This window comes from Canis lupus, chromosome 34 (assembly GCF_003254725.2).
Source record: "Canis lupus dingo isolate Sandy chromosome 34, ASM325472v2, whole genome shotgun sequence".
In the NCBI taxonomy this organism is placed as follows: Eukaryota; Metazoa; Chordata; class Mammalia; order Carnivora; family Canidae; genus Canis; species Canis lupus.
Window position 1 is genome coordinate 34,768,188 of NC_064276.1, and position 22,295 is coordinate 34,790,482.

The 22,295-nt window shown below is 35.2% G+C and overlaps 1 protein-coding gene across 8 annotated transcripts in view; it reads right to left on the reverse strand.

Moving 5' to 3' along the window:
- PHC3 (polyhomeotic homolog 3) overlaps window positions 1-22,295 on the reverse strand; it is an 87,151-nt gene that overhangs the window by 21,284 nt on the left and 43,572 nt on the right. For 6 of the 8 annotated variants that reach the window (XR_007408316.1, XR_007408314.1, XR_007408313.1 and 3 more), the window contains 6 exons: window positions 20,791-20,941; window positions 15,936-16,186; window positions 12,250-12,409; window positions 4,237-4,351; window positions 816-948; window positions 493-724 (listed from right to left, as the gene is read on the reverse strand). Coding sequence is in view for 4 of the 8 variants with exons in the window: in XM_049105839.1 (XP_048961796.1) it covers window positions 493-724; window positions 816-948; window positions 4,237-4,351; window positions 12,250-12,409; window positions 15,936-16,186; window positions 20,791-20,941 (1,042 nt within the window). In the remaining 4 variants the exon portion in view is untranslated. Of the gene's footprint in view, window positions 1-187; window positions 317-492; window positions 725-815; window positions 949-4,236; window positions 4,352-12,249; window positions 12,410-15,935; window positions 16,187-20,790; window positions 20,942-22,295 lie in introns of those variants that run through there. The other 2 variants (XR_007408315.1, XM_025425554.3) reach the window with 2 other exon arrangements.

Consider the following 22,295-nt stretch of genomic DNA (forward strand, 5'->3'; position numbering starts at 1 on the left):
AAGAAACCAAAATGTTATCATATACTAAAAGGTCTTGATTAGCTTTCAAAAATGCAAAAAATATATATATATATATAGTCCCTCTTATTTTATTTTAAAAAGGTTAAATTAGGAAATAAAGAGGAAATAGAATAGAAAAATAGAAGAGCAGAAGGGAAGAAGTGTCTGACTCAATCTCTCTACTGACCTCTCGAGAGAAATCAGACTGAAGAGAAGAGAGCACCTTTAATATCTTCACCGGCTGAGGTATCACAGCAGAAGCAGGACTAGTCAGTTTTTATCGACTTGGGGGGGTATGAGAAAATACCCAGTTGTGCTGAGGGAATAAGCAAGAGGAAACAGATCACATTTCAATAGCAAATGCCATTTAGTTAATACATATACATAGTACTTCTCTAGCCCTTTTGTGCAATAGGTGTGGATGGAGCTAACATCATTCCTGTGTGTGAACGCACAAGAAAAACCTAAGGCCAAAGTGGTAAAATTACATACCAGGCAAAGAATGGATGAAGGCCCAAACATCATCAACTGTCCATATAGATGGCTCTGCTTGTGCAACTGGTAGCAAGTCATTGTTCTCAGGCATTTTCCTAATTCTCACATCCCGAAGCTCACGTTCTCTTTCCCGCTCACTCTGCCTGCGCAGGCGTGTGGTCATAGCAGATGAAACAGAATCTTCATGAGAAGCCAAGTCTTCTTCTGCAGATGGATAAGTAATTGGAAGCTGGAAAATGTAGTACAAGTAAAATACAGCATTGCACTTTCCTTGCATTTCTGAAAAGGGTATTGTACATTGAAGCAAGGTTTCTACAGACCTGCCTAAGGATATGTTCTCTTGCTGCCCCATCAGGGCCACTTGGACGACGGCCACGATGCCCAAGACTTTGATTATCAGGCTTACGATTCCAACGACCAAGTGCAAATTTTTTAGAACAGCTAACATTGTACCTAAGAAATTCAAGTAAGAAAAAATATTAAGTGATATATGGAACACTCCATTTAGTACTTAATTATGACTTTAAAGTGCACTTGTGAATCAGTAAGTGCCATGTACTTCATTAAGGACCGTAATACCTCTGAAAGTAAACCATAGTGTCCAAAGGATTTACTTATGCTGACAGTCAAAAAATGGCCTCTGTGTACTTCATAATATAACTCTCAATACACTACTGAACACCTATAACAAGATATTGATATTTTCTCCTAATAACAGCATGATAGTGGGAAACTTAATGCAAAATACAGATAATTTTTTGCAAAATAATCCAAGGTTCAGGAGAAAATGAAGTTATGAATTAATTATGTAGATGTTCAAACTGATGTTTTCCCAAATAATAATTTCTGAAGAGAGATTAAGAGGTTAAGAGAAGGGATCCCTGGGTGGCGCAGTGGTTTGGTGCCTGCCTTGGGCCCAGGGCGCGATCCTGGAGACCCGGGATCGAATCCCACGTCGGGCTCCCGGTGCCTGGAGCCTGCTTCTCCCTATGTCTCTGCCTCTCTTTCTCTCTCTCTCTCTCTCTCTCTCTGTGACTATCATAAATAAATAAAAATTAAAAAAAGAAAAAAAAAAGAGGTTAAGAGAATAGAGGGGGGGAATCTCAAAGGCTACTAAAAGATTTTTCAAATATTACTGAAATCAAAGTCTGGAAATGTAAAGTTGAGATTTCAGAGTTACAAGGAATTCATAGTTCTCACTGTTCAGGAAAGTCAAATACACATAGTTCTTTAAAATTAGCTTAAAGATTATTTTTAAATAGACTAGTATTTTTCAATATAGACCTTTATAAGACACAACTGACAGTTTAAAAGAGTCCTATGCTGTTTACTGGGTTTCAAGGCCTAGAACAGGGCTGGCAAACCTTTTCTATATAAAGGGCCTAGATATTTTAGGCTTTTTGGACAATACAAATCTCTGTCACAACTACTCAACTCTGCGACTGGAATATGAAAAGAGCCATAAACAATAATGAATGATCACGGCTGTGTTCTGATAAGATTTTATTTAGGTTAAAATGTGAATTTCACATAATTTTCATGTGTCGTGAAATATTCTTCTTCATTCTTTTCTCCCAACCACCTAAAAATTTAAAAACCATCCTGACTCAGGCACCATCCAAAAATATGCTAAATGAAGGAAAGACTTGGCCTGGGTACAGTTTGCCAACCCCTTCCCTAGAAAGAAGAGCAAAAAGAATCTAAGAAACAAATTTCTGCTGAGTGAAGTCAGTCGGAGAAGGACAAACATTATATGTTCTCATTCATTTGGGGAATATAAATAATAGTGAAAGGGAATATAAGGGAAGGGAGAAGAAATGTGTGGGAAATATCAGAAAGGGAGACAGAACGTAAAGACTGCTAACTCTGGGAAACGAACTAGGGGTGGTAGAAGGGGAGGAGGGCGGGGGGTGGGAGTGAATGGGTGACGGGCACTGGGGGTTATTCTGTATGTTAGTAAATTGAACACCAATAAAAAATAAATTAAAAAAAAAAAGAAACAAATTTCTGAAAAGCTAAAGAAAGGCTAAGAAAAATATATATAGTTTCTTTTTTTATATACATATAAAACCGCCACTGTAATTTCTTATTTTTAAAACTCTTTTGCTCTACGAAGATTTCTCAAGAAAATGACGAGAATAAACCCCAATGAACTTTCCTACTATTTGCTAGATAACTAGTCTAGGACCAATATACAGGTACCAAAATAAATATTCCTCATCTATGTTTTATGAAAATATCAGGGTGGAATAAGGAGTACTCTGAAAAGGAATAGGCTTTTTTTTCCCTTAAAAAAAGTATAATTTTTAAAAAAGTATCCTGATGGTCACTTCATTTTACCTTCAAATGATTCAACAAGTTCCTGCTGTGTTCAATATACAGATCTGTGGCTCAGCTCTATAGGTTTCTGATTTGCATTCACAGCAGTCTACAAAACTTCCTCCCCCACTGACTAGAGAACAAAGAGAGACTAACCTTACACTTATTTAGTCCCTAAATATTTAGATCTCCAAGGTAGACATGCACAAAGCAATTCTCCCCTTAATTTATCCTCTCCTTGCTCTCTCATCTGCATTTCCCTTATATTAAGATCCCTAACCTCCTAAAGAGGTTCACCTAAAGGTGTAATAACTTGACAACTCAGCAATCATGTCTGGGAGGAGTGATGGTAGTGTTAAATGTTCTGAAATATTTAATAGTCAAGATATTTAAATATCGTTGAAGACCGTCCTTTTCCCTAGAGTAGTTAATCACTTAGAATCAGAAAGCCACTCGTCCTTTCTGTGGTGTATGCAAACTGGAAAACTCCAGAGGTAAAACGGGAGTTACATAACTTAGTTATTACGGCTGTCAATAACACAGGATAATATATGAATAAAAGACTGACAACTGAGAAACCAAATCAAGACATTTTTGTAGGAAAATACTATTATTTATTTAACTTAAGTTTTACTAAGTATATTGTAGTGGCACCATACAAAAGCATATGTTCAAGCAAGAAAATCCCTAGATGCAAACAATTAAGATCTTATATTCTTTGAGAGAATAATCACTTTTTGGAACACAGAGCAAATTGTAAAATAACCTGTGCGTACACTTCACCTCTAGTGGTAAATATCTATATTTGGATTTTCAGAATCAGAAGGTTTTTTTTTTAAACGTAAACTAAAACTGTGACAAGAACAATGAAGATACTGAACGTTTCTTTTATTATTAATAGTTTACCTATAATAGTTCTATTGAAAATAGATTTAGAAAATATTATTTTGCTCTCTGATGATGTAACAATGTGGAGAACTTGTGCTACAGCTGTCCCACTTAAAAACCTAGAATAAACAGGATATAATTAAAACAAATGAATACAGTTTACAACAAAACAACGTAAATCCTAGTATTTTCATATTGATCAAAGAATGACATGATAAAACAAATACTGTTCTGATACTTTAAGGACTAGTAGGTCTGTTCACAGGAGAGAGTCTCCTAAGCATATTCTTATCAGGAGATTGCTACTTCAATATTAGAATATGCTATAAAACTTACTATAAATGTTATGAATATGTAACTTTCACATAGAAAAATTTAGTAACTAAATATCAAAGCTCCAGATAATGCCTATTTGGTATTCTTCCTCTATATTATAGTGTCTAGTTTTGGTTACTGGTAAATTCTACAAATTCTGGGGCTTTGTTACAGTAGTCGTTGGCTTACGCTTTAGGAAAGTCAAGAGCACAGAAATACCTTTTGGCACAAGACATAGTGCAGAATCGTTTTGACCGAAGAAATTCATTAGCATATCCCATCTTCCCACAGAATTCACATTTGAGCAACTCACTGTCCATTTCTTCTAAGGTCTCTAAAAAAGAAAGAAACAAAGGAAAAAACTTCCAAAAATTGAATTGTGGCAAATTTTCTTTTAGCATCTACTTTAGTTGGATACAGCTAGTTCAGTCCCTCCAGAAAACTTAAGGAATGGTCTTTTAACTTTTTAATCGATAGCCACTGTGGCAAAGAAAATGCGTCAAAAACAGCTGCATCCACCAAATCCCTCTTACTCTTCCTTAAACATTTCCACAAATAGAGTTTTCTCTGTGTAAATAAGCAATGCATTTTTAAAGGTTCATTTTGTTAAGACTCCAACATACCTAAAATGTGCAAATGACTTTCCTGAGCAGTGTAAAAGAAATGAAGATGAGTAAGACAAAGTGACAACCTCCAGGAGGAACACTTTCAAAGCACTGTGCAGGATATGAATTTTGGTGCATTGTGGTTAGGAAGATACACAGCAGAGAACAACTTGATTGTAACTCCAGAGAATGAAAATGACTTCAAAAAGAAGCTAAAATTTTGCTATGCTTAATTTTAAAGGAGGATGTAAGATAATTAACACTTTCAAAGTCTGCAGTGTACAACAGAAAACATAGATACAGATATCCAATTATAAAACAGTCCCTTTTAGTCTCTTCAAGCCATATTACTAGACCCGAGGACACTTCCTACCTAAATCCTCAACTATCCAGCAGTAGTCACCTATGAGCAAACAATTTTATTTTCCTAACCCACAGTATTTTCATCTGTAAAATGGGGTTTATATACTTTTCCAAAAGAACTGCAATGAAGACTACCTAAATACCCAGTAGATAGATAGTAGGCACAAAAAAGTGACAGTTCCATTTTCTATTTTCCACATAAGAATTAAGAGTACCAAGACCTGTAATAAGTACTTAAGAAATAAAAACTGTTAATTCTTTTTTTAAACTGTTAAATTCTTAAACCCACCCTATTTTGCCATGTTCCTCTATCACCATAATTCCTATGCCAAGTCATGCAGAATACACAAAAAAGTAGTTTACTAATAACTAAAGCTTTTAGCTATGAGTTCCCGTGTGCTTTTCTGTTACTCATTTCACCAAAGGCTTATTAAGATGAAGAAAGGGACTCTGAAATGTAGGTATGGATGACATGTACTCAAAGTTTAAGTAGTCATGCTATCCTACTATTAACCAAAGAAGCAAATGGCAAAGTGCTAAATCAGTACAAGACAGCAAGAACTACTAAAACACATACTACGAAATATCTGAAGTTCCAAGGGACATCCAAATATATCAACGTGACTGATCAAATCATGAGCTAGCAGGAATTCATTATAAAAAAAAAAATCTCAGGACTACTTTCATAAGCAAGTCATCTGGTGAGTAGCAAAGAGAAGGAAAGAGTCTGAAACAAGTAAAATTAAAATTGCTCCTTCCAATGACCTAGAAATGGCTTTTACACAGCTGTGGCTCAACAACACATTCCTGGGACCTGATGTCACAACTTCCAGTATTGTTTTCACTTTGTCATGCTTGTAAACTGGTCTGACAGGAGACAAAACCTCTCACTCCAACACCACTACCACCAGTCTGGCCCCAAAGAATCTAGTCATGAAGTTGTTCCACTTCCAGACTACACTGGAAGTTTTAAAAAGTTTATACTCAGGGCGCCTGGGGGGCTCAGTCGATTAAGCATCTGACTCTTGGTTTCAGCTCCGGTCATGAGTACAGGCTCCTGGGATGGAGCTTCGTGTGGGGCTCTGTGCTCAGTGTGGAGTCTGCTTGTCCCTGTGCCTCTGCTCCTCCCACTGGCTTGGTTCTCTCTTGCACTCTCTCTCCATCTATCTCTAAAGTAAATAAATAAAATCTTTTAAAAAGTTTGTATTCATTAATGTAGCAACATACAGCAATTGATAGGTTAGAATTCCCTATAAAGAAGGAAACGTTTTTGCTGGTGAGAGGGGAGATCCAAACAGGTATGGTCTAAGTACTAACAACCTAACAAAAAATGAACATGTTTTATTTCTCATAATGAAGAGAGGAACATTAACATTCAAAAATCCCTGTTTTCATGACTGTCAGAATTCTTACAAATTTGGTATTACCAAGGCCACTTATTCACTTTTGTGAATAAAAAATTACAGAGCCAAATGAGTTCAAAAACTGTTCCTATAGCTAATAAAGATGGGAGTCTGTGGCATAGACACCTGGTAATTCTCCCAACACCAATTCTTCACGGTTCTCCCACAGTAACAAAATCCTAATTTTCAGCTAGGTATAGGGGCTCTGAAAAACTACAGTTTCTGCCCTAGTTGTGGCCATCCATAACACATGAATGGAAATGCTTGAAAATTCCAGATGGTGTCCTTTTCCCATCTCATAGATTAAAATGTAATAATGAAAATTAGCTATCTTGGAAATGAAAGCAAGATTCTAGGGATGAGAGCACCATAGCACACCGGCAGCTTAGGTGCTTAACACCTGCAAGCCTTTGGGCAAAAATTAAACTTCTACCTTATTTAATCAAATATTATTCTGGGTTTCTAATGGAGTGGCCAAACATATACCTTACTAAGGGATGTCCCCATTTTCTGTGTGTGAGGAGTAGATACTTTTTAATTTTTCTTAAGACTTGAGATCAGGTAACAATAAGAAGCAAAAGAGAGAGGCAATGAGATAGAAACCATGGTCAATGTGATTTCCCAGGAAAAGAAAAGATATTCTGGTAAATCACAGTCTACTGGTTAGAGATACTAGTTACAGAACCAGTCCAAAGAGAAACAGTTTATCCTTTAAAAAGAGAATAATCCTTACACTAAGTTTCTAAAATACTGAATTAAACTGTATATCCTACTAAAGCTACTAAACAAGTGACTTCATCATTTCACCCTATAGTACTTCCCATTAACAGTAATAGAAACAGTTTATAAAATTACCTTGGGAAATTAAATTATCAAATATTTAAAATTTGGCCTATTCTAAGATTTTATTTGAGAGAGACACAGAGAGACAGACAGCGACAGAGATAGCAAGACAGCGTAAATGAGGAGGAGAGAGGAGCAGGTTCCCCGCTGAGCAGGGAGCCCCACACTGGGTTCAATCCCAGGACCCTGAGATCATGACCTGAACCGAAGGCAGACACTTACCAGACTGCACCACCCAGGTGCCCCCAAATTTGGCATATTCTATGTAAATATATCTCCACTATGAAACAGATTAATCTTTTTTTACTATATTTACCTTTTAACACTGCGAATTTAAGTGTACAGTGTTAGTTTGATACATTTCTGATTGTTGTAGCAATATTTAGCACCTCCATCATCCTCTATCACTTTACATAATTATCCTTTCTTTTTAGTAACTGGGATACTTTGAAGTTTTAGTCTCTAAGCAATACTGTTGTCTATACTCATTAGACTATGCATTAGATTGCTATGGCTTATTTACTACTCAATGTATAGATTAATCATCTTTAAATCTTCCTCTTCTTTACTCTGGTAACTTATCCTATTAAACTACCCTTTATCTTGTCTTGATAAATCCTTTCCTTCCTCTTCCCCCACAATCTACTCTTCACTCTCTCCTCCTAAAGTTATGTGAATATCCTTTGTACATTCATTTCATGGTTCCAACCTGAAAGGTTCTTCCTGTTTGTTATCGTAAATCTACGTCTTCCCATTCAAGAGCCAGATCAAATCTCATCTCTACAGAAAACTTATCAAACTGGCAATAATCTCAGCCAGGTTAGTTGTTGCTTTTGTTCTGTTCCATTATGATAAGTGTATTCTTTAATCCCCATCACCTATTTCACCCACTTCCCTTCTGCTAACCAGTTTGTTCTCTATGTTAATGGTCTGTTTCTTGGTCTCTTTTTTTCCTTTGTCGTTTGTTTCTTAAACTCACATACGAGTGTGATCATATAGTATCTGTCTTTCTCTAAATTATTTTACTTAGCATTATACTCTCTAGCTCTATCCATGTTGTTGTAATGGCAAGATTTCATTCTTTTTTATGGTTAAGTAATATTCCATTATATGTATATATCACATCTTTATCTATTGATCTACTGATGGACACAGGCTGCGTCCATAGTTTGGCTATTGTAAAGAATGCTACAGTAAACATAGGAGTGCATATATCCCTCAGTGTTTTTGTATTTTGGGGGTAAATACCTAATAGTGCTATTAATGGATTGCAGGGTAGTTGTATTTTTAGTTTTCTCAGGAACCTCCACATAAGTTTTCCACAGTGGGTGCACCGGTTTGCATTCTTTTCAAGTGTTCTACAGAAACAACCATAAAACAAGTAACAGGGGCACCTGAGTGGCTCAGTGGCTGAGCGTCTGCCTTTGGCTTAGGTCGTGATCCTGAGGTCTTGGGATCAAGTCCCACATTAGGCTCAGGGAGCCTGCTGCTCCTTCTGCCTATGTCTCTGCCTTTCTGTGTCTCTCATAAATAAAATCGTTAAAAAAAAGAAAAATGTAACAAAGTAGCAATAAATACATGTCTATTAATAATTATTTTGAATGTAAATGGACTAACCACTCCAATAAAAAGACATAGGGTAACAGAGTGGATAAAAACACAAGATACATTTATATGCTGCCCACAAGAGACTCATTTCAGACAGAAAGACATACTTTCTTGAAAGTGTGGGGATGGAGAAACATTTATCATGCAAATGCATGTCAAAAGCAAGCTGGCATAGGAATACTTACATCAGACAAAACAGACTTTAAAACAAAGACTGTAAGAAGCGACAAAGGACACTAATAATTCAACAAGAAGATATAACAATTTTAAGTATTTATGCATCCAACGTGGGAGCACCCAAACACATAAAACAGTTAATAAGAAACAGAAAGGATATAATCAACAATAATAACAGTAGGGGACTTTAACACCCCACTTCCATCATGGACAGATCAAACAGAAATCAACAAGGAAACAGTGGCTTTGAATGACATATACTCAGAACATTCCATCAACCAGGTTTTTTTTTTTTTTTAATTGAAATGTAATATTAGTTTCAGGTGCACAACAGAAGCATTCAACAATTATATGCATTATAAAATGCTTGCTACACAGGTATTAAATATTAGTCACTATATTCCTTCTGTACTTATTAATCCTGTGACTTATTTATTTTATAACTGGGAGTTTGTACCTTTTAATCTCCTTCACCAATTTCACCCAGCCTCCCAACCCTCCTTTAGCAACCACCAGTTTGTTCTCCATATTTATATATCTATTTCTTTCTATTGTTATTTGTTCACTTGTTTTATTTTCAGATTCCACAAATAAGTGAAATCCTAGGGTATTTGTCTTTATCTGACTTATTTCATTTATCATAATACCCTCTAGGTCCATCCATGTTGTCACAAATGGCAAGATTTCATTCCTTTTTATAGCTGAAAAATACTCCTTGCATATATATACCATATCTTTACTCATTCACCTATTAATGGACACTTAGGTTGTTTCCACATCTTGACTATTGTAAATAATGTTGCAATAAACATAGGGATGCATATATCTTTTTAAATTAGTGTTTTCATTTCCTTGGGGTAAATACCCAGAAGTGGAATTACTGGATCATATGGCACATCATTTTTAGTTTTCTGAGGAACCTCTATACTATTCTCCAGAGTGGCTCCACCAATTTACATTCCCACCAACAATGTATGAGGGTTCCCTTTCCTCCACATCCTCTCCAACACTTGCTGTTTCTTGTCTTTTTGATACTAGCCTTTCTGACTGGTGTGAGGTGATACCTCATTGTGGTTTTAAAACCAAAGTGTAGTTTATTTCAACTGGCTTTAAAACCAGTTTTAATTTCCGAAGTTCTTACCATCTATACAATTCATTTAAAACTTACCATAGGATACTCCTTAGTTATCTTAAATTCACTAGTTCCTACTAGATTAAAAGCTCCTCTCAGGTTCTGACACAGTCTAACATACGCTGTATGTCTATTACATTTAAAACCATGAGTATCATGACATATGCTGTGAAGCTTCCTGAGCAGTTTTCCATTTTTCTCCGATGTATACACACAACAGGGCACATCAAAAATGCTTTTTAGCCTAAAACTTTCACTTATACACTTTATACACTTCTTGTAGTTAGAAGAAAAAAAATCCCTGTGGGGCATCTGGGTGGCTCAGTCGGTTAAGCATCTGACTCTTGATTTTGGCTCAGGTCATACTCATGGGGTTGTGAGATCCAGCCCCGAGTCAGGCCCCACATTGAGCATGGAGCCTGCTCGCTATTTTCTCTCTTTCAATCTGCCCCTCCCCTCCAAAAAAAAAAAAAGAGAGAAAAAAAATCCCTGCATATTCATCTTTACTACTCTTCAACTCAAATGAAACATTTTCTCAGATAAAATTGTATGCACAACTAAAAGTATCCAGGAATTAAATGAAATTAAAGTCCTAACAACAAAAAGCAAAATGTAGACACTGTCTGGATTCTGATTTGAAAAATAACTATAAAAGGATATTTATACAATTTATACAATTCTACAATTAAAAAAATCTCAATATGAACCAAGAACTAGATGACCCCAAGGAATTATTATTAATATTGTTTTGTGTGATATAGCATTATAGTTACATACTAAAATGGATTTTTTTTTAGAAATTCACAATGAATTATATACCAGTGAAATGAAATGAGGACTGTGAATTTTTTTAAAAACAGAAAGGAGGAGGGAATAAAAGAGAAAGTGAAAAGCAACAGAGAAAGAAAAGGGGGCATGGAGGGAGGAAAACAAAAGGGATAGATGAAGCTAGTGTGGCAAAAATAATGTTTGAAATTGGGTAACAATGTTGAGTCTGGGTGAGTGAGGATTCATTATACAATTCTAATTCATGTATGTTTGAAATTTTTCATTGTTAACATTCTTTTAAAGTAAAAAAAATCAAACTGATCTCAGTAGAAGTTAGCAGTAAAAACCAAATTTTATACTACTATCATATTCTGCTGTTCAAATAAAAAGTAAACCAGTGATGAATACATTTCAACAGTTTGTAACTTCCTGACAATGACTGAGGTGCCTTCCTTTTAACAATGAGGAAAACTGTGGGAAAGACTATTTTGTTTACCAGCATGCTATTTTGCTTATTTTAGCAAAGTACAGACACATAGTACATGCTCAATACATATGTGAAAATTAATTTTAGACGAAATATACTAAGATATTAAGGATAATTACTTAGATGTAGATGTTAATTAAATCACTACTATTAGAATTCTGAACACACTAAATGCTATCTGATTAAGTTAAACTGTATCATAATTACAGGGCCATGATCAGAATCAAGAAAAATAAAATATATCACTTCTGCATTTGTGTTTGTTTTCCTATGGTCTATCTGTATATAACTGATTTTCCTGGAATATTTTACTATTAGACTTTAGTCTAATTTCTGACATTACAAAGATTTAGTGTTATTTTCCTCTTTGAACATGTTTAATCACCTCTTGATTGACAAGTACATCCTTAATACAACTGTAATACCTACCTGACATCAAACATCAGAATATAGAAAGTCTAAAACCAAACAACCCGGAGCTTTAAGTTAAACAAACTCAGTAAAGCAGACAATTAAGTCTGCTTAGGGAGAAAGAGAACTGGTTGCTTCAATGCTAAAATTCTAAATTAATTTCATATCTAATGGAATATTTTTCCTCCTACACTCCTTCAAAAGTCAGGTTGACATTATGCAAATTAAAAACATCAATCTTGCTATTTGAATTATTTGGCCATTAAAGGCCTGATTAGCTTTCCATTTACCTCAGTTAAATAATGCATTATATAGGAATAAAAGTGAATAACTTCCTAGTATGTGAAAATATATGTAGAATAAAAATCCATATCCTGTTTCAAATGGTAAAAGTCAAAGTTAATTTAAACAGTATTGTAAGTAAAATCCACAAACCTTCAGCAATCATGTCTTCCATCTCTGTGTCAGATGAATTATCTGCATGCTTTGCATTATTCTGTAGCTCTGGCTGCACACATACAGAATTTATCACCTGATTATCCAAAAGAGGCCTTTTTTTCACAGGTTGTTCTATTAGCAAAGATGAACGACTCACCTTTAAAACAAAGAATAAAATAATCTTTTAAAAGGCTTTTCAGGGCAGCCCGGGTGGCTCAGTGGTTTAGTGCTGCCTTTGGCCCAGAGTGTGATCCTGGGCACCCAGGATCGAGTCCTGCGTCGGGCTCACTGCATGGAGCCTGCTTCTTCCTCTGCCTGTGTCTCTGCCTCTCTCCCTCTCATGAATAAATAAAATCTATAAATAAATAAATACATACATACATAAAAGGCTTTTCAGAAATAACTTTGTTAAAAAAAAAAAAACTCTTGAAATCACTAGTATCTGTGCTAATTTACTTGTTCAACTGATCAGATTCATTAAGTGTTTTTTATTCCTTAAGAAAATTTTAGGCAATCTGGATTATCAACAGTTTGTATTTCAAGTCATCAGCAATATGGATGCTTCAAAATCTCTGTCAAATGGAACCTAGTGTCCTAGTTTAGGGAAGTAGTTAAAAAAAAAAAGTCTTTAAAAATCAGTAATAGGGATGCCTAGATGGCACAGTCAGGCGTCCAACTCTTTGTTTTGGCTCAGGTCGTGATCTCAGGGTCCATGAGATTAGACTGAGCCCTGCACTGGGCTCTGAACCCTTGCAGAGTCTGCCTGTGACTCTCTCTCTCTCTCTCTCTCTCTCTCCCTCCCTCAACCCCTTCCACACTTGTCCCAACACCACCACCCCATGCTCACTTGTGCGGTCTCTGAAATAAACGAATCTTTTTAAAAATAAATAATTAAAACCAGTAATAAATTTTGATTAGTCAGTATCCTTATTTTTTTCTGCAAGAACTTTTAAGATTTATTTTTCATGTACAAAGCTTTTTATTTGCAGCAATGTCTCCTCAGGATAGATCATTACTGTATGTATTTTAAAGATAAGTGAATTAATGTTCTAAGTATTTAGGTGATTTCTTTACAAAAGCAGAATCAGGACTAGAACTCAAGTCTCCTGACTCCTAGTTCAGCAACCTAATCCATGATAACACAAAAATGAATAGATAAATCCTCAAACATTAACATGAAAATCAGTAACAAAATATTCACATGTTCAATATAGTTGGTTAAGTCATAAATGCTACTAACTTTAAAAATGTTTTCAGTACAAACAATCCAGACCGAAAATATTTACTGATTTGCTAGTGAACTGTCAGCTAATCTAAAACAGAACCTCCTATTTAAGAATGCTGGTTAAGTCTCCCATATCTGCCATACATAGTGAACAATATAGCTTACTATAAACTTCTCCATTTAACTTTAGAGAATAATCACCCAACTTTTAAATTTTGTTCATTTCAGTTAGTATATTTAATATGCCTCAAGTAAAATTTACAAAAGGTATTGATTGCTGAAGAAACTGTAATACACTCAGTGCTGCTAAGAGTTCCCACTTCTGGTGTGAATATATTTAAATAATCTTTCCAGGAGCGCCTGGGTGGCTCAGTAAGAAGGGCATGTGACTCTTGACCCTGGTGTTGTGAGTTTGAGCCCCACAATGGGTGTAGAGATTACTTAAAAATAAAATCTTTAAAAATAAAAATAAAGCAAATAAATAATCCTTCCAGAAAATAATTTGGCAATATATTATCATGAGCCTTACGAACACATATATAATATGATTCAATATATGTACTTCTAAGAATTTGTGCTAAAGAAATGATCAAGTATGGAAGCCTAAAATGTCCAACAATGCAAAGATTCCGTAAATTATGACTGCCCATAAAGTGGGAGTATTATGTAACCTTTCAAAATGTTTCCAAAGTACTATTAATCATATGAAAAAACAAAAGCTCTAGATGTACTGAAAGAAGAACTATATATATGATAATCTTGATCATATGAAATATATATGTAAAAAAATATACATTGTGGTATTACTGAGGATTATTTGCTCTGTATATTTCCCATATTTTCCATTCAAAATAATACATTATTAATTTTGTAATCAGAAAAAAAGTTGTAATTGTCACTAGTGATTATTAATAATAGCAGCTATGGGTATCAAGTGCCAGGCACTGCACAAAACAATATGTGCACATATAATCCTCACAACAACCCTAAGAGCAAAGTATCATCTCTACTTGCCAGATGAGCAAAAATGAAGATCAAAAAGGTTGAGTGACTTAACAAAGGTTATGTATGCAACACTGCCAAGATCCAAACCCTGAGGAGCAGGGGAAAAAGACTATTGCTCCACTATCAGAATTCTTATAGGAGATCCAAATTTAAAATACACAGTTAGGGCAGCCCCGGTGGCGCAGCGGTTTAGCGCCGCCTGCAGCCTGGAATGTGATCCTGGAGATCCAGGATCAAGTCCCACATTGGGCTCCTTGCATGGAGCCTGCTTCTCCCTCTGCCTGTGTCTCTGCCTCTCTCTATGTGTGTGTGTGTGTGTGTCTCATGAATAAATAAAATCTTAAAAAAATAAAAATAAAAATAAAAATAAAATACACAGTTAACTGAAGACAAAGGCAAATGATGAAGCAACCCATTAACACAATGCAAGATCTTCACCAGCCATGAATCTAAAACACCTGGTATGATTCAAAGGCCTCTGAAATGAATTCTTTGATTGTCTTAGATTTTGGCTTTGACTTTGGCCACTTGCCTTTATTTTCTAAGGAAAAATGTTCATCTCTAGATACTAGCATATAAATTATGTACAGCTAGTCTCAACTTAACAAGAATTTCAGTGATAGAAATAGCACTTCCATTTTGAAGTGAAGATTTTAAGGCATTTTTAAAATCTGACTGAGGACTGAGATTTTTTTTCATGTTTGGAACTTTTTAATAAATTTATTTTTTATTGGTGTTCAATTTGCCAACATAAAGAATAACACCCAGTGCTTATCCCATCAAGTGCCCCCCCTCAGTGCCCGTCACCCAGTCATACCCACCCCCCACCCACCTCCCCTTCCACCACCCCTAGCTCGTTTCCCATAGTTAGGAGTCTCTCATGTTCTCTCTCCGTTTCTGATATTTCCCACTCATTTTTTCTCCTTTCCCCTTTATTCCCTTTCACTATTTTTTATATTCCCCAAATGAATGAGACCACATAATGTTTAGGACTGAGATTTAAGAATGAAAAAACCTATCTGCTAATTGTAAACTATCAACTTGGTAACTTCAGAAGTATTAGGTCATTGGGAAGTTATTTTGCACACTCAAGTTAAAATTCTCAAAGCATCACATTATATAAGAAATACCATTTCCAAAAAATAATGCATTTCAGTGCCCTTAAAAAGAAAAAATTTATTTCACTGGAGTACACTTACAGTGATCTTTCTTTAAAAATTATAAAACTGATATCCTTAATATCTTGAAAACATTTTCCTTTGTTTATATATAGCTAGCATAAAAATTCCAGAAATATATTTGGAAATACATAAAAGAGTACAGAGAGAAATTCTATATAAGGGATTGACAACTTTTTTGAAAAAATTGTAAGCATTTTATTAAAGAATACACTACAATTAAAGATAATGCTACATGGAATAATTTTAAAAATACAAATTTGCTTACTACTTACAGGAAATGGCTCCAATCCCTCCTGAATCACAAAGCCTTCAATGACATGGGTTAAGATCTGTGGTTTAACAATAGCCTGTGGAGGTTTGTTTTCTATATTGGGAATGCTACTGGGCACTGATGTACTATTACTCCTTGTGGTAGCAGCTGGAAGTAAGAGTGGAGGTGGAGGAACAGAAACATGTGAAGGATCTGATGGAGATTTAATTACTGAAGCACTGACTGATGCCACAGCAGGTAATTCCACTTGCTCTGGAAAAAAAAGTCATTTTTTTATCTTTAGCATTCTGTGTAGGCAAATATGAAAAAAGAATCACAAAAAAACATTAATAACAGTAACAGTCCACACCTGGTGCTTTAAAACATCATTCTAAGAACTTTATATTTAATTTCATTTAATCTTAGGAGATAGAAGCCACTATTATCCCCTCTTTACAGGAGGGGATACCTTGCCCAAAGTGATCATTCCAATCTTGGTTAAAAAGAACTGTCCCATAAGACATGAAAGTGTTTTAGAACATCAATTTAAGAATAATTGTCAATGTTGGTGCTTTTTTAAAAAGTTTCAAGCTACAGATATTAAATTCCCTATGTTCCTATTTATATATTCCAGATGGCATGGAGGAAAAAGTACTTTGAAAGTACACTTAAATAAAAAAGGAGCATAAAATCCATAGACTAAGTACAGATTTTTAAAGGATTACACACCACCACCTTTATTTCAAGTAGTAAGGCTAATCCAAATCTATGCACAATTTTTCTTTAACAACTCTTCAGTAGCCCTGTGTATGTCAATTTGGGGGAACATTTTAGTATCAGGCAATTGTAAAATATTGGGTTGGATCACTGTGATTCCTCCCCTTCAAACTCTGAAGACCGCAATAAGACTCCATAGCCTGTAATCAACTTTACCTACCCATATAATAGCACCAAACCGGGATGCCTGGGTGGCTCAGAGGTTTAGCGCCTGCCTTCCGCCCAGGGCGTGATCCCGGGGTCTAGGGATCGAGTCCCATGTCAGCTCCCTGCATGGAGGCTGCTTCTATCCTCTGCCTGTGTCTCTGCCTCTTTGTCTCTCATGAATAAGTAAATAAAATGTTTAAAAAAAAAAATAGCACCAAACCTTTACCGACTGTATTAAAGTAGAAAGATAAACCAGATGGCAGCTAAAAATATATGTGAGTACAGATGTCTAAGAAAAATAACAAAGAGCTCATGTGTAAAGATAATAGTACAAGTTACTGAGCACTTCACATGCCAGGTACCGTATAAATGCCTCACATGTTGTAACTCATTTAAAACTCGAAACTACCCCAAGAGTAGGCAGTACTGTTATCTCCATTTCATAGTGTGGAAACAAAAAGATAAAGTAACTTGCTGGAGGGCACACACCTAACTAGGTAATGGAGCTGTGATAGTAACCTAGAGAGTCAGTTCTTGAGACAAGGCTCTAAATTGCTATGGTAATTCCTCTCCACTAGTATAAAAAGGGTTGACACCACTACCGAAGATGCTCAAAATCTTAGGTAGAGAAGAATAGGAATCCCTAGAGAATAAAAATTTCAGCTAACAAAATAGTGTAGTTATTATCTGTATAATCTCAGAAATGGAAAAGCTCTAACAATTCACACTCACAAACACCAATGTGATTAATATAATATTGCTTATCATAGCATTATTATAAGCCATTTATTAACCTAGTTCCACCAAATAATCCACCAAGATAAACTGCACTGGAAAACCAGTTTAAAATTACACAATCCCTTATTAAAAACTAAGTAAGAAAGTCAACAGAAAATGCTCGTTTGCTGATTTCAGGGAATAAACAGAACATTGTACACACGCATTACCAGACTGAGGAACTCCAGGAAAATCCTATCCCACATACCAAATCGTCACATCTACTCCTAGAGGGATAAAAATTATAAAATTCTAAAGTGGGACTGAAAGGTATTTTTTCTGCTTAAAGGAAAATACAAATCTATGAGGTACTGAAAAATAAGATAAAATATTTATGTCCCTTACAGACTTATACATACTTGTTACTTTAGAAATATAAAGTTGCCTTGGGAACCTGGGTGGCTCAGTTAAGCCTCTGACTCTTGGTTTCAGCTCAGGTCATGATCTCGGGGTTGTGAAATCAAGCCCCATGTTGGGCTCCCGGCTCAGCACGGAGTCCACTTGAGATTCTTTCCTTCTCCTCCTTTCTCTGCCCCTCCCAACCACCTTGCTTGAGCTCTCTCTCCCTCTAAAATAAATAAATGAAAGCTCTAAAAATATTTATATAAAGCTGCATTAAGTATAATATGGTTTGTTAAGAAAATACCGGCTTGGCATATGCTCTAATTAATTTTTAGATCATACATACAAATGCACCCATCTTTTAACATCCTAAATGTTTTTAATACTAGAGCTGTTGGGACGCCTGGATGGCTCAGCAGTTGAGCGCCTGCCTTTCGCCCAGGGCGTGACCTTGGAGTCCCGGGATGGAGTCCCCACACTGGGCTCCTTGCATGGAGCCTGCTTCTCCCTCTGCCTGTGTCTCTGCCTCTCTCTCTCTCTCTCTCTCTCTCTCTCTCTCTGTGTCTCTCAGGAATAAATAAATAAAATCTTTAAAAACAAACCAAAAAAAAAAAAAAAAAAAAACTAGAGCTGTAAGTTATTGACTTCTGAAGAAGCTAATAGCTATTACTTGCCAAGGTATAATCAGCTGTTAAAACATGTGAGAAACACTGATGTATTACAGTAGAACAAAAACACAATTTTACACTCTCTAGATTTAAGATAACTGTGAAAGAAAACACAACTGATAGAACTTTGCCACAGGGTACTCTCTGCCTATTCAAAGACTCATTTTCTGAGTAAGATCTATGAGCTTTTTCCACCTTTTTTTATGGCTGCTTTTTACTTTTAAGGAATTTTTAGAGATTTATGAAAACTGAATGCTGGATGGAAACAAATCCCTTTATGTTCGCAGGTCAGTTTATTTTGTGATTTGATGAGATATTCTAAGAATCAACCTGTGCTTGCTTTCCCCCCTCATATACACTGCAGAAGAGTAATTAGTATGAAATAAGTTATAGGAAGATTCAGAAGTCTACACTATAGTCAGGCAATTTAGCCAGAGGGATATGATTGACAGGATCTTGAATTGTATTCTTGAGGAAAAAAATGTGAAGATGTTCTTGTGTTCCAATATTTCAGAAGCATTCAAATTTTCTTTGCATTACTATTACTAATGCTTTTTAGGTAACTAAATCATAGTCACAATGCAAGGTTAGTATTCAATTAAACTTTTATTGCTGCCTTTAAATCAAACTTCGGGAACATTAAATCCATTTTCAGTGTAGAGAAACTACAAAGATTTAATACTACAGATTTTCCTAAATCTACCTTTTGTGGTAATGATTATAATAAATAAACACAGGCAGTACTACTAAACTTGTCAAATATTTTATATAATTTTATTTGACTAGACATTTTCTATTTTTCAGGAGGGAGAAAATATTGGAAGAAAACTGTTTTTCCCCTTCTGTGCTTTCAAGAGAGTCACACTGATAGGGAATAAAATCAGAGAGAAAGGAAGGGTTAGAGCAGTGGCACACTTGAAAAAAGAGGGAGGGCAAGGGTAGCTTTGGTAGCAAAGTCAGTGACTGATTACAATTTGTTTCCATCAGGTGACAGTGGTTCTTGTTTACTGTAAATAATTACAAGGGCCATGAGATGTTCTAGAGAACTGAATACTTACATGGAAGACTGAATCAGATTAGTATTATCTAATGGTCAGGGTCAGCAAGCTTTCTCTAAAGGGCCATATGGGCTTTGCAACTACTCTTCTTTGCCACAGCAATACAGAAGTAAACATAGATAATATTTGAACAGGTGAATGCAGCTGTGTTATACAGAATTTTATTTATGGACACTGAAATTTGAATTCTGCATATTTTTCTCACATGGCATGAAATATTACTCTTTTGATTTTCTTCAACCATTTAAAAATTTAAAAACCATCCTCAGCTCATGAGCCATGTAAAAACAGCAGGAAAGATTTAAAGCATGAGCTAGTCTGCCAACCCCAATCTAAATAAATTATTTATAAATTTTTCAAAAATCTAACAGTCGGTAGAGCATGCAGCTCTTGATCACAGGGTCATGAGTTCGAGCCCCATGTTTAAAGGAAAAAAAAAAGATGTCTCTAGTAAGAATTAGTGAAGTTTAAGAACTGTCTAAGAAAGAACACTTTTAAAAACATCCTCAGCCTGGATCACAAGCAATTATGAGGCATCTCAGATAGGACTCAACATGCTTTGTGATTTCTGGTAAGTGTAACTAAAATCTTTTAATAGAACTCTGATTTATTCTAATTTTTAAGCTTAGAAATAGCTTGACATATGAATCTGAATGAGCATATAAAATGTATCTGTGCAAACCACTAAAAACTACAAAGCTATTTTTTTTTCAAAGCTATTTTTTTTAAGATTTTATTTATTTATTCATGAGAAACACACAGAGAGAAACGCAGAGACACAGGCAGAGGGAGAAGCAGGCTCCATGCAGGGAGCCCAACATGGGACTCGATCCCGGGTGTCCAGGATCATGCCCTGGGCTGAAGGCGGCGCTAAACCACTGAGCCACTCGGGCTGCCCTAAAGTATGTTTTTTTATTTCGGTGGTTCTTCAACAACTCTTTTAATTGTTCCTCATTAAAAAAAATCAAGTTCTATTAATATTTTGCTGCAATTACAGAAAAAATCAGTTTAATACCATTTCCAGTTATTAAACTTCACTAACTTTACTAAACGGTATTACTAACATTTACCTAATAGAAAATTCCCCAAAATTTAGGTATATCCTCACCTAACAAAGGATGCTCAGAAGTTAAATCTTCTCTCCCCACAGTTATAGCTGCTGGGGACAGTGTGGGGGGCGGTGGGGTTCTGTCCATCCGGACACATTCATCTGACTCTTCCGGCATTTCTTCTTCACACACATCTTCTACTTGATAAACCTGCAATGACAAACCACACTGCCTTATTAACATGTTTCTAAAAATACATTTACTAAGGTGTTCCTAAGTTAATTGAAAAAAACATAAATTCTAAGTGTTTTAAATTTTAAAAAGGCAAAATGATTATTTGACAGGTGAGAAAAAAACTTTAAAAAGTTCAAATGAAGTTTTTCATAATGTTTGACAATATTTTACTAAAAACAAGTTATGGATCAATATCTAAGCTACAAATTACTAAAGTTTCCAAAAAGGTGACCATCAAGTCAGAACATATTTTTAATTTTGAGAGTTAAAAAAATTTTTTTGATCTTATAAATTCAAATAACTATTTGGAGAATTTACTATTGATCCTATTAAATTCAATTGTGATAAATCAAAATAAATACTAGTATTTCTCACAAGCACACTAAGTAAATCTCCAAAGTGACATATCTCAGGAGCTGCTTAAAGGATGACACCCCAGGCCCTTCTTCATTATGCTTATGTGAACTAAAGATTAAATTATGAAAAGTAATATCTGGAAACATACAAAAAAGGTATGCAATTATATCTTTAATTCTTTAATCTTCTGATCTACTCAAGAATCGAATTAGCTTCTATAAGCTAGCATCAGGTAACCAGAAAATATATGTCCTTAAAACATAAACACACCCCAGCTAAGCCATTTGACACATTATTTTAGTTCTTTAATATTGTTCCATACTTATAAAATTTTTTTTTTTTTTTTTTTTTTTTTTTTTTTTAAAGATTTTATTTATTTATTCATGATAGTCACAGAGAGAGAGAGAGGCAGAGACACAGGCAGAGGGAGAAGCAGGCTCCATGCACCGGGAGCCCGATGTGGGATTCGATCCCGGGTCTCCAGGATCATGCCCTGGGCCAAAGGCAGGCGCCAAACCGCTGCGCCACCCAGGGATCCCCATACTTATAAAATTTTTAAGTTTTTAACCTAACAGCCTTGTTAACTAATGCTAAGGAGCATACTGTAAGACTAAAACATGAATTCAATCTGAGAAGGTATTATGTAATTAAAAATAACTTACTAATTTTTTATGAAACTTAAGACCGAGTTTTCAAAGTCCACTTTTAGACTATTTTGTCATCATTATTTAACCATTATTTCTGGAAAATGACAGGTTACTAAAAACAAAGCCACAAAGCAATTCCCTTCCTTTCTTATAATACAAAACTTATCACTTAAATTTGCAAAAGGTCCTGAGTTTTATTTAAGACTACTTACCTAAATTGATTAATATTTCTAATAAATATTAAAACAAAAAAACCTTTCAACAACATTCACAAAAAACTTTGTGATATTTAAAATTTTATTTGTAATCAAACTACTGAAAAAGTT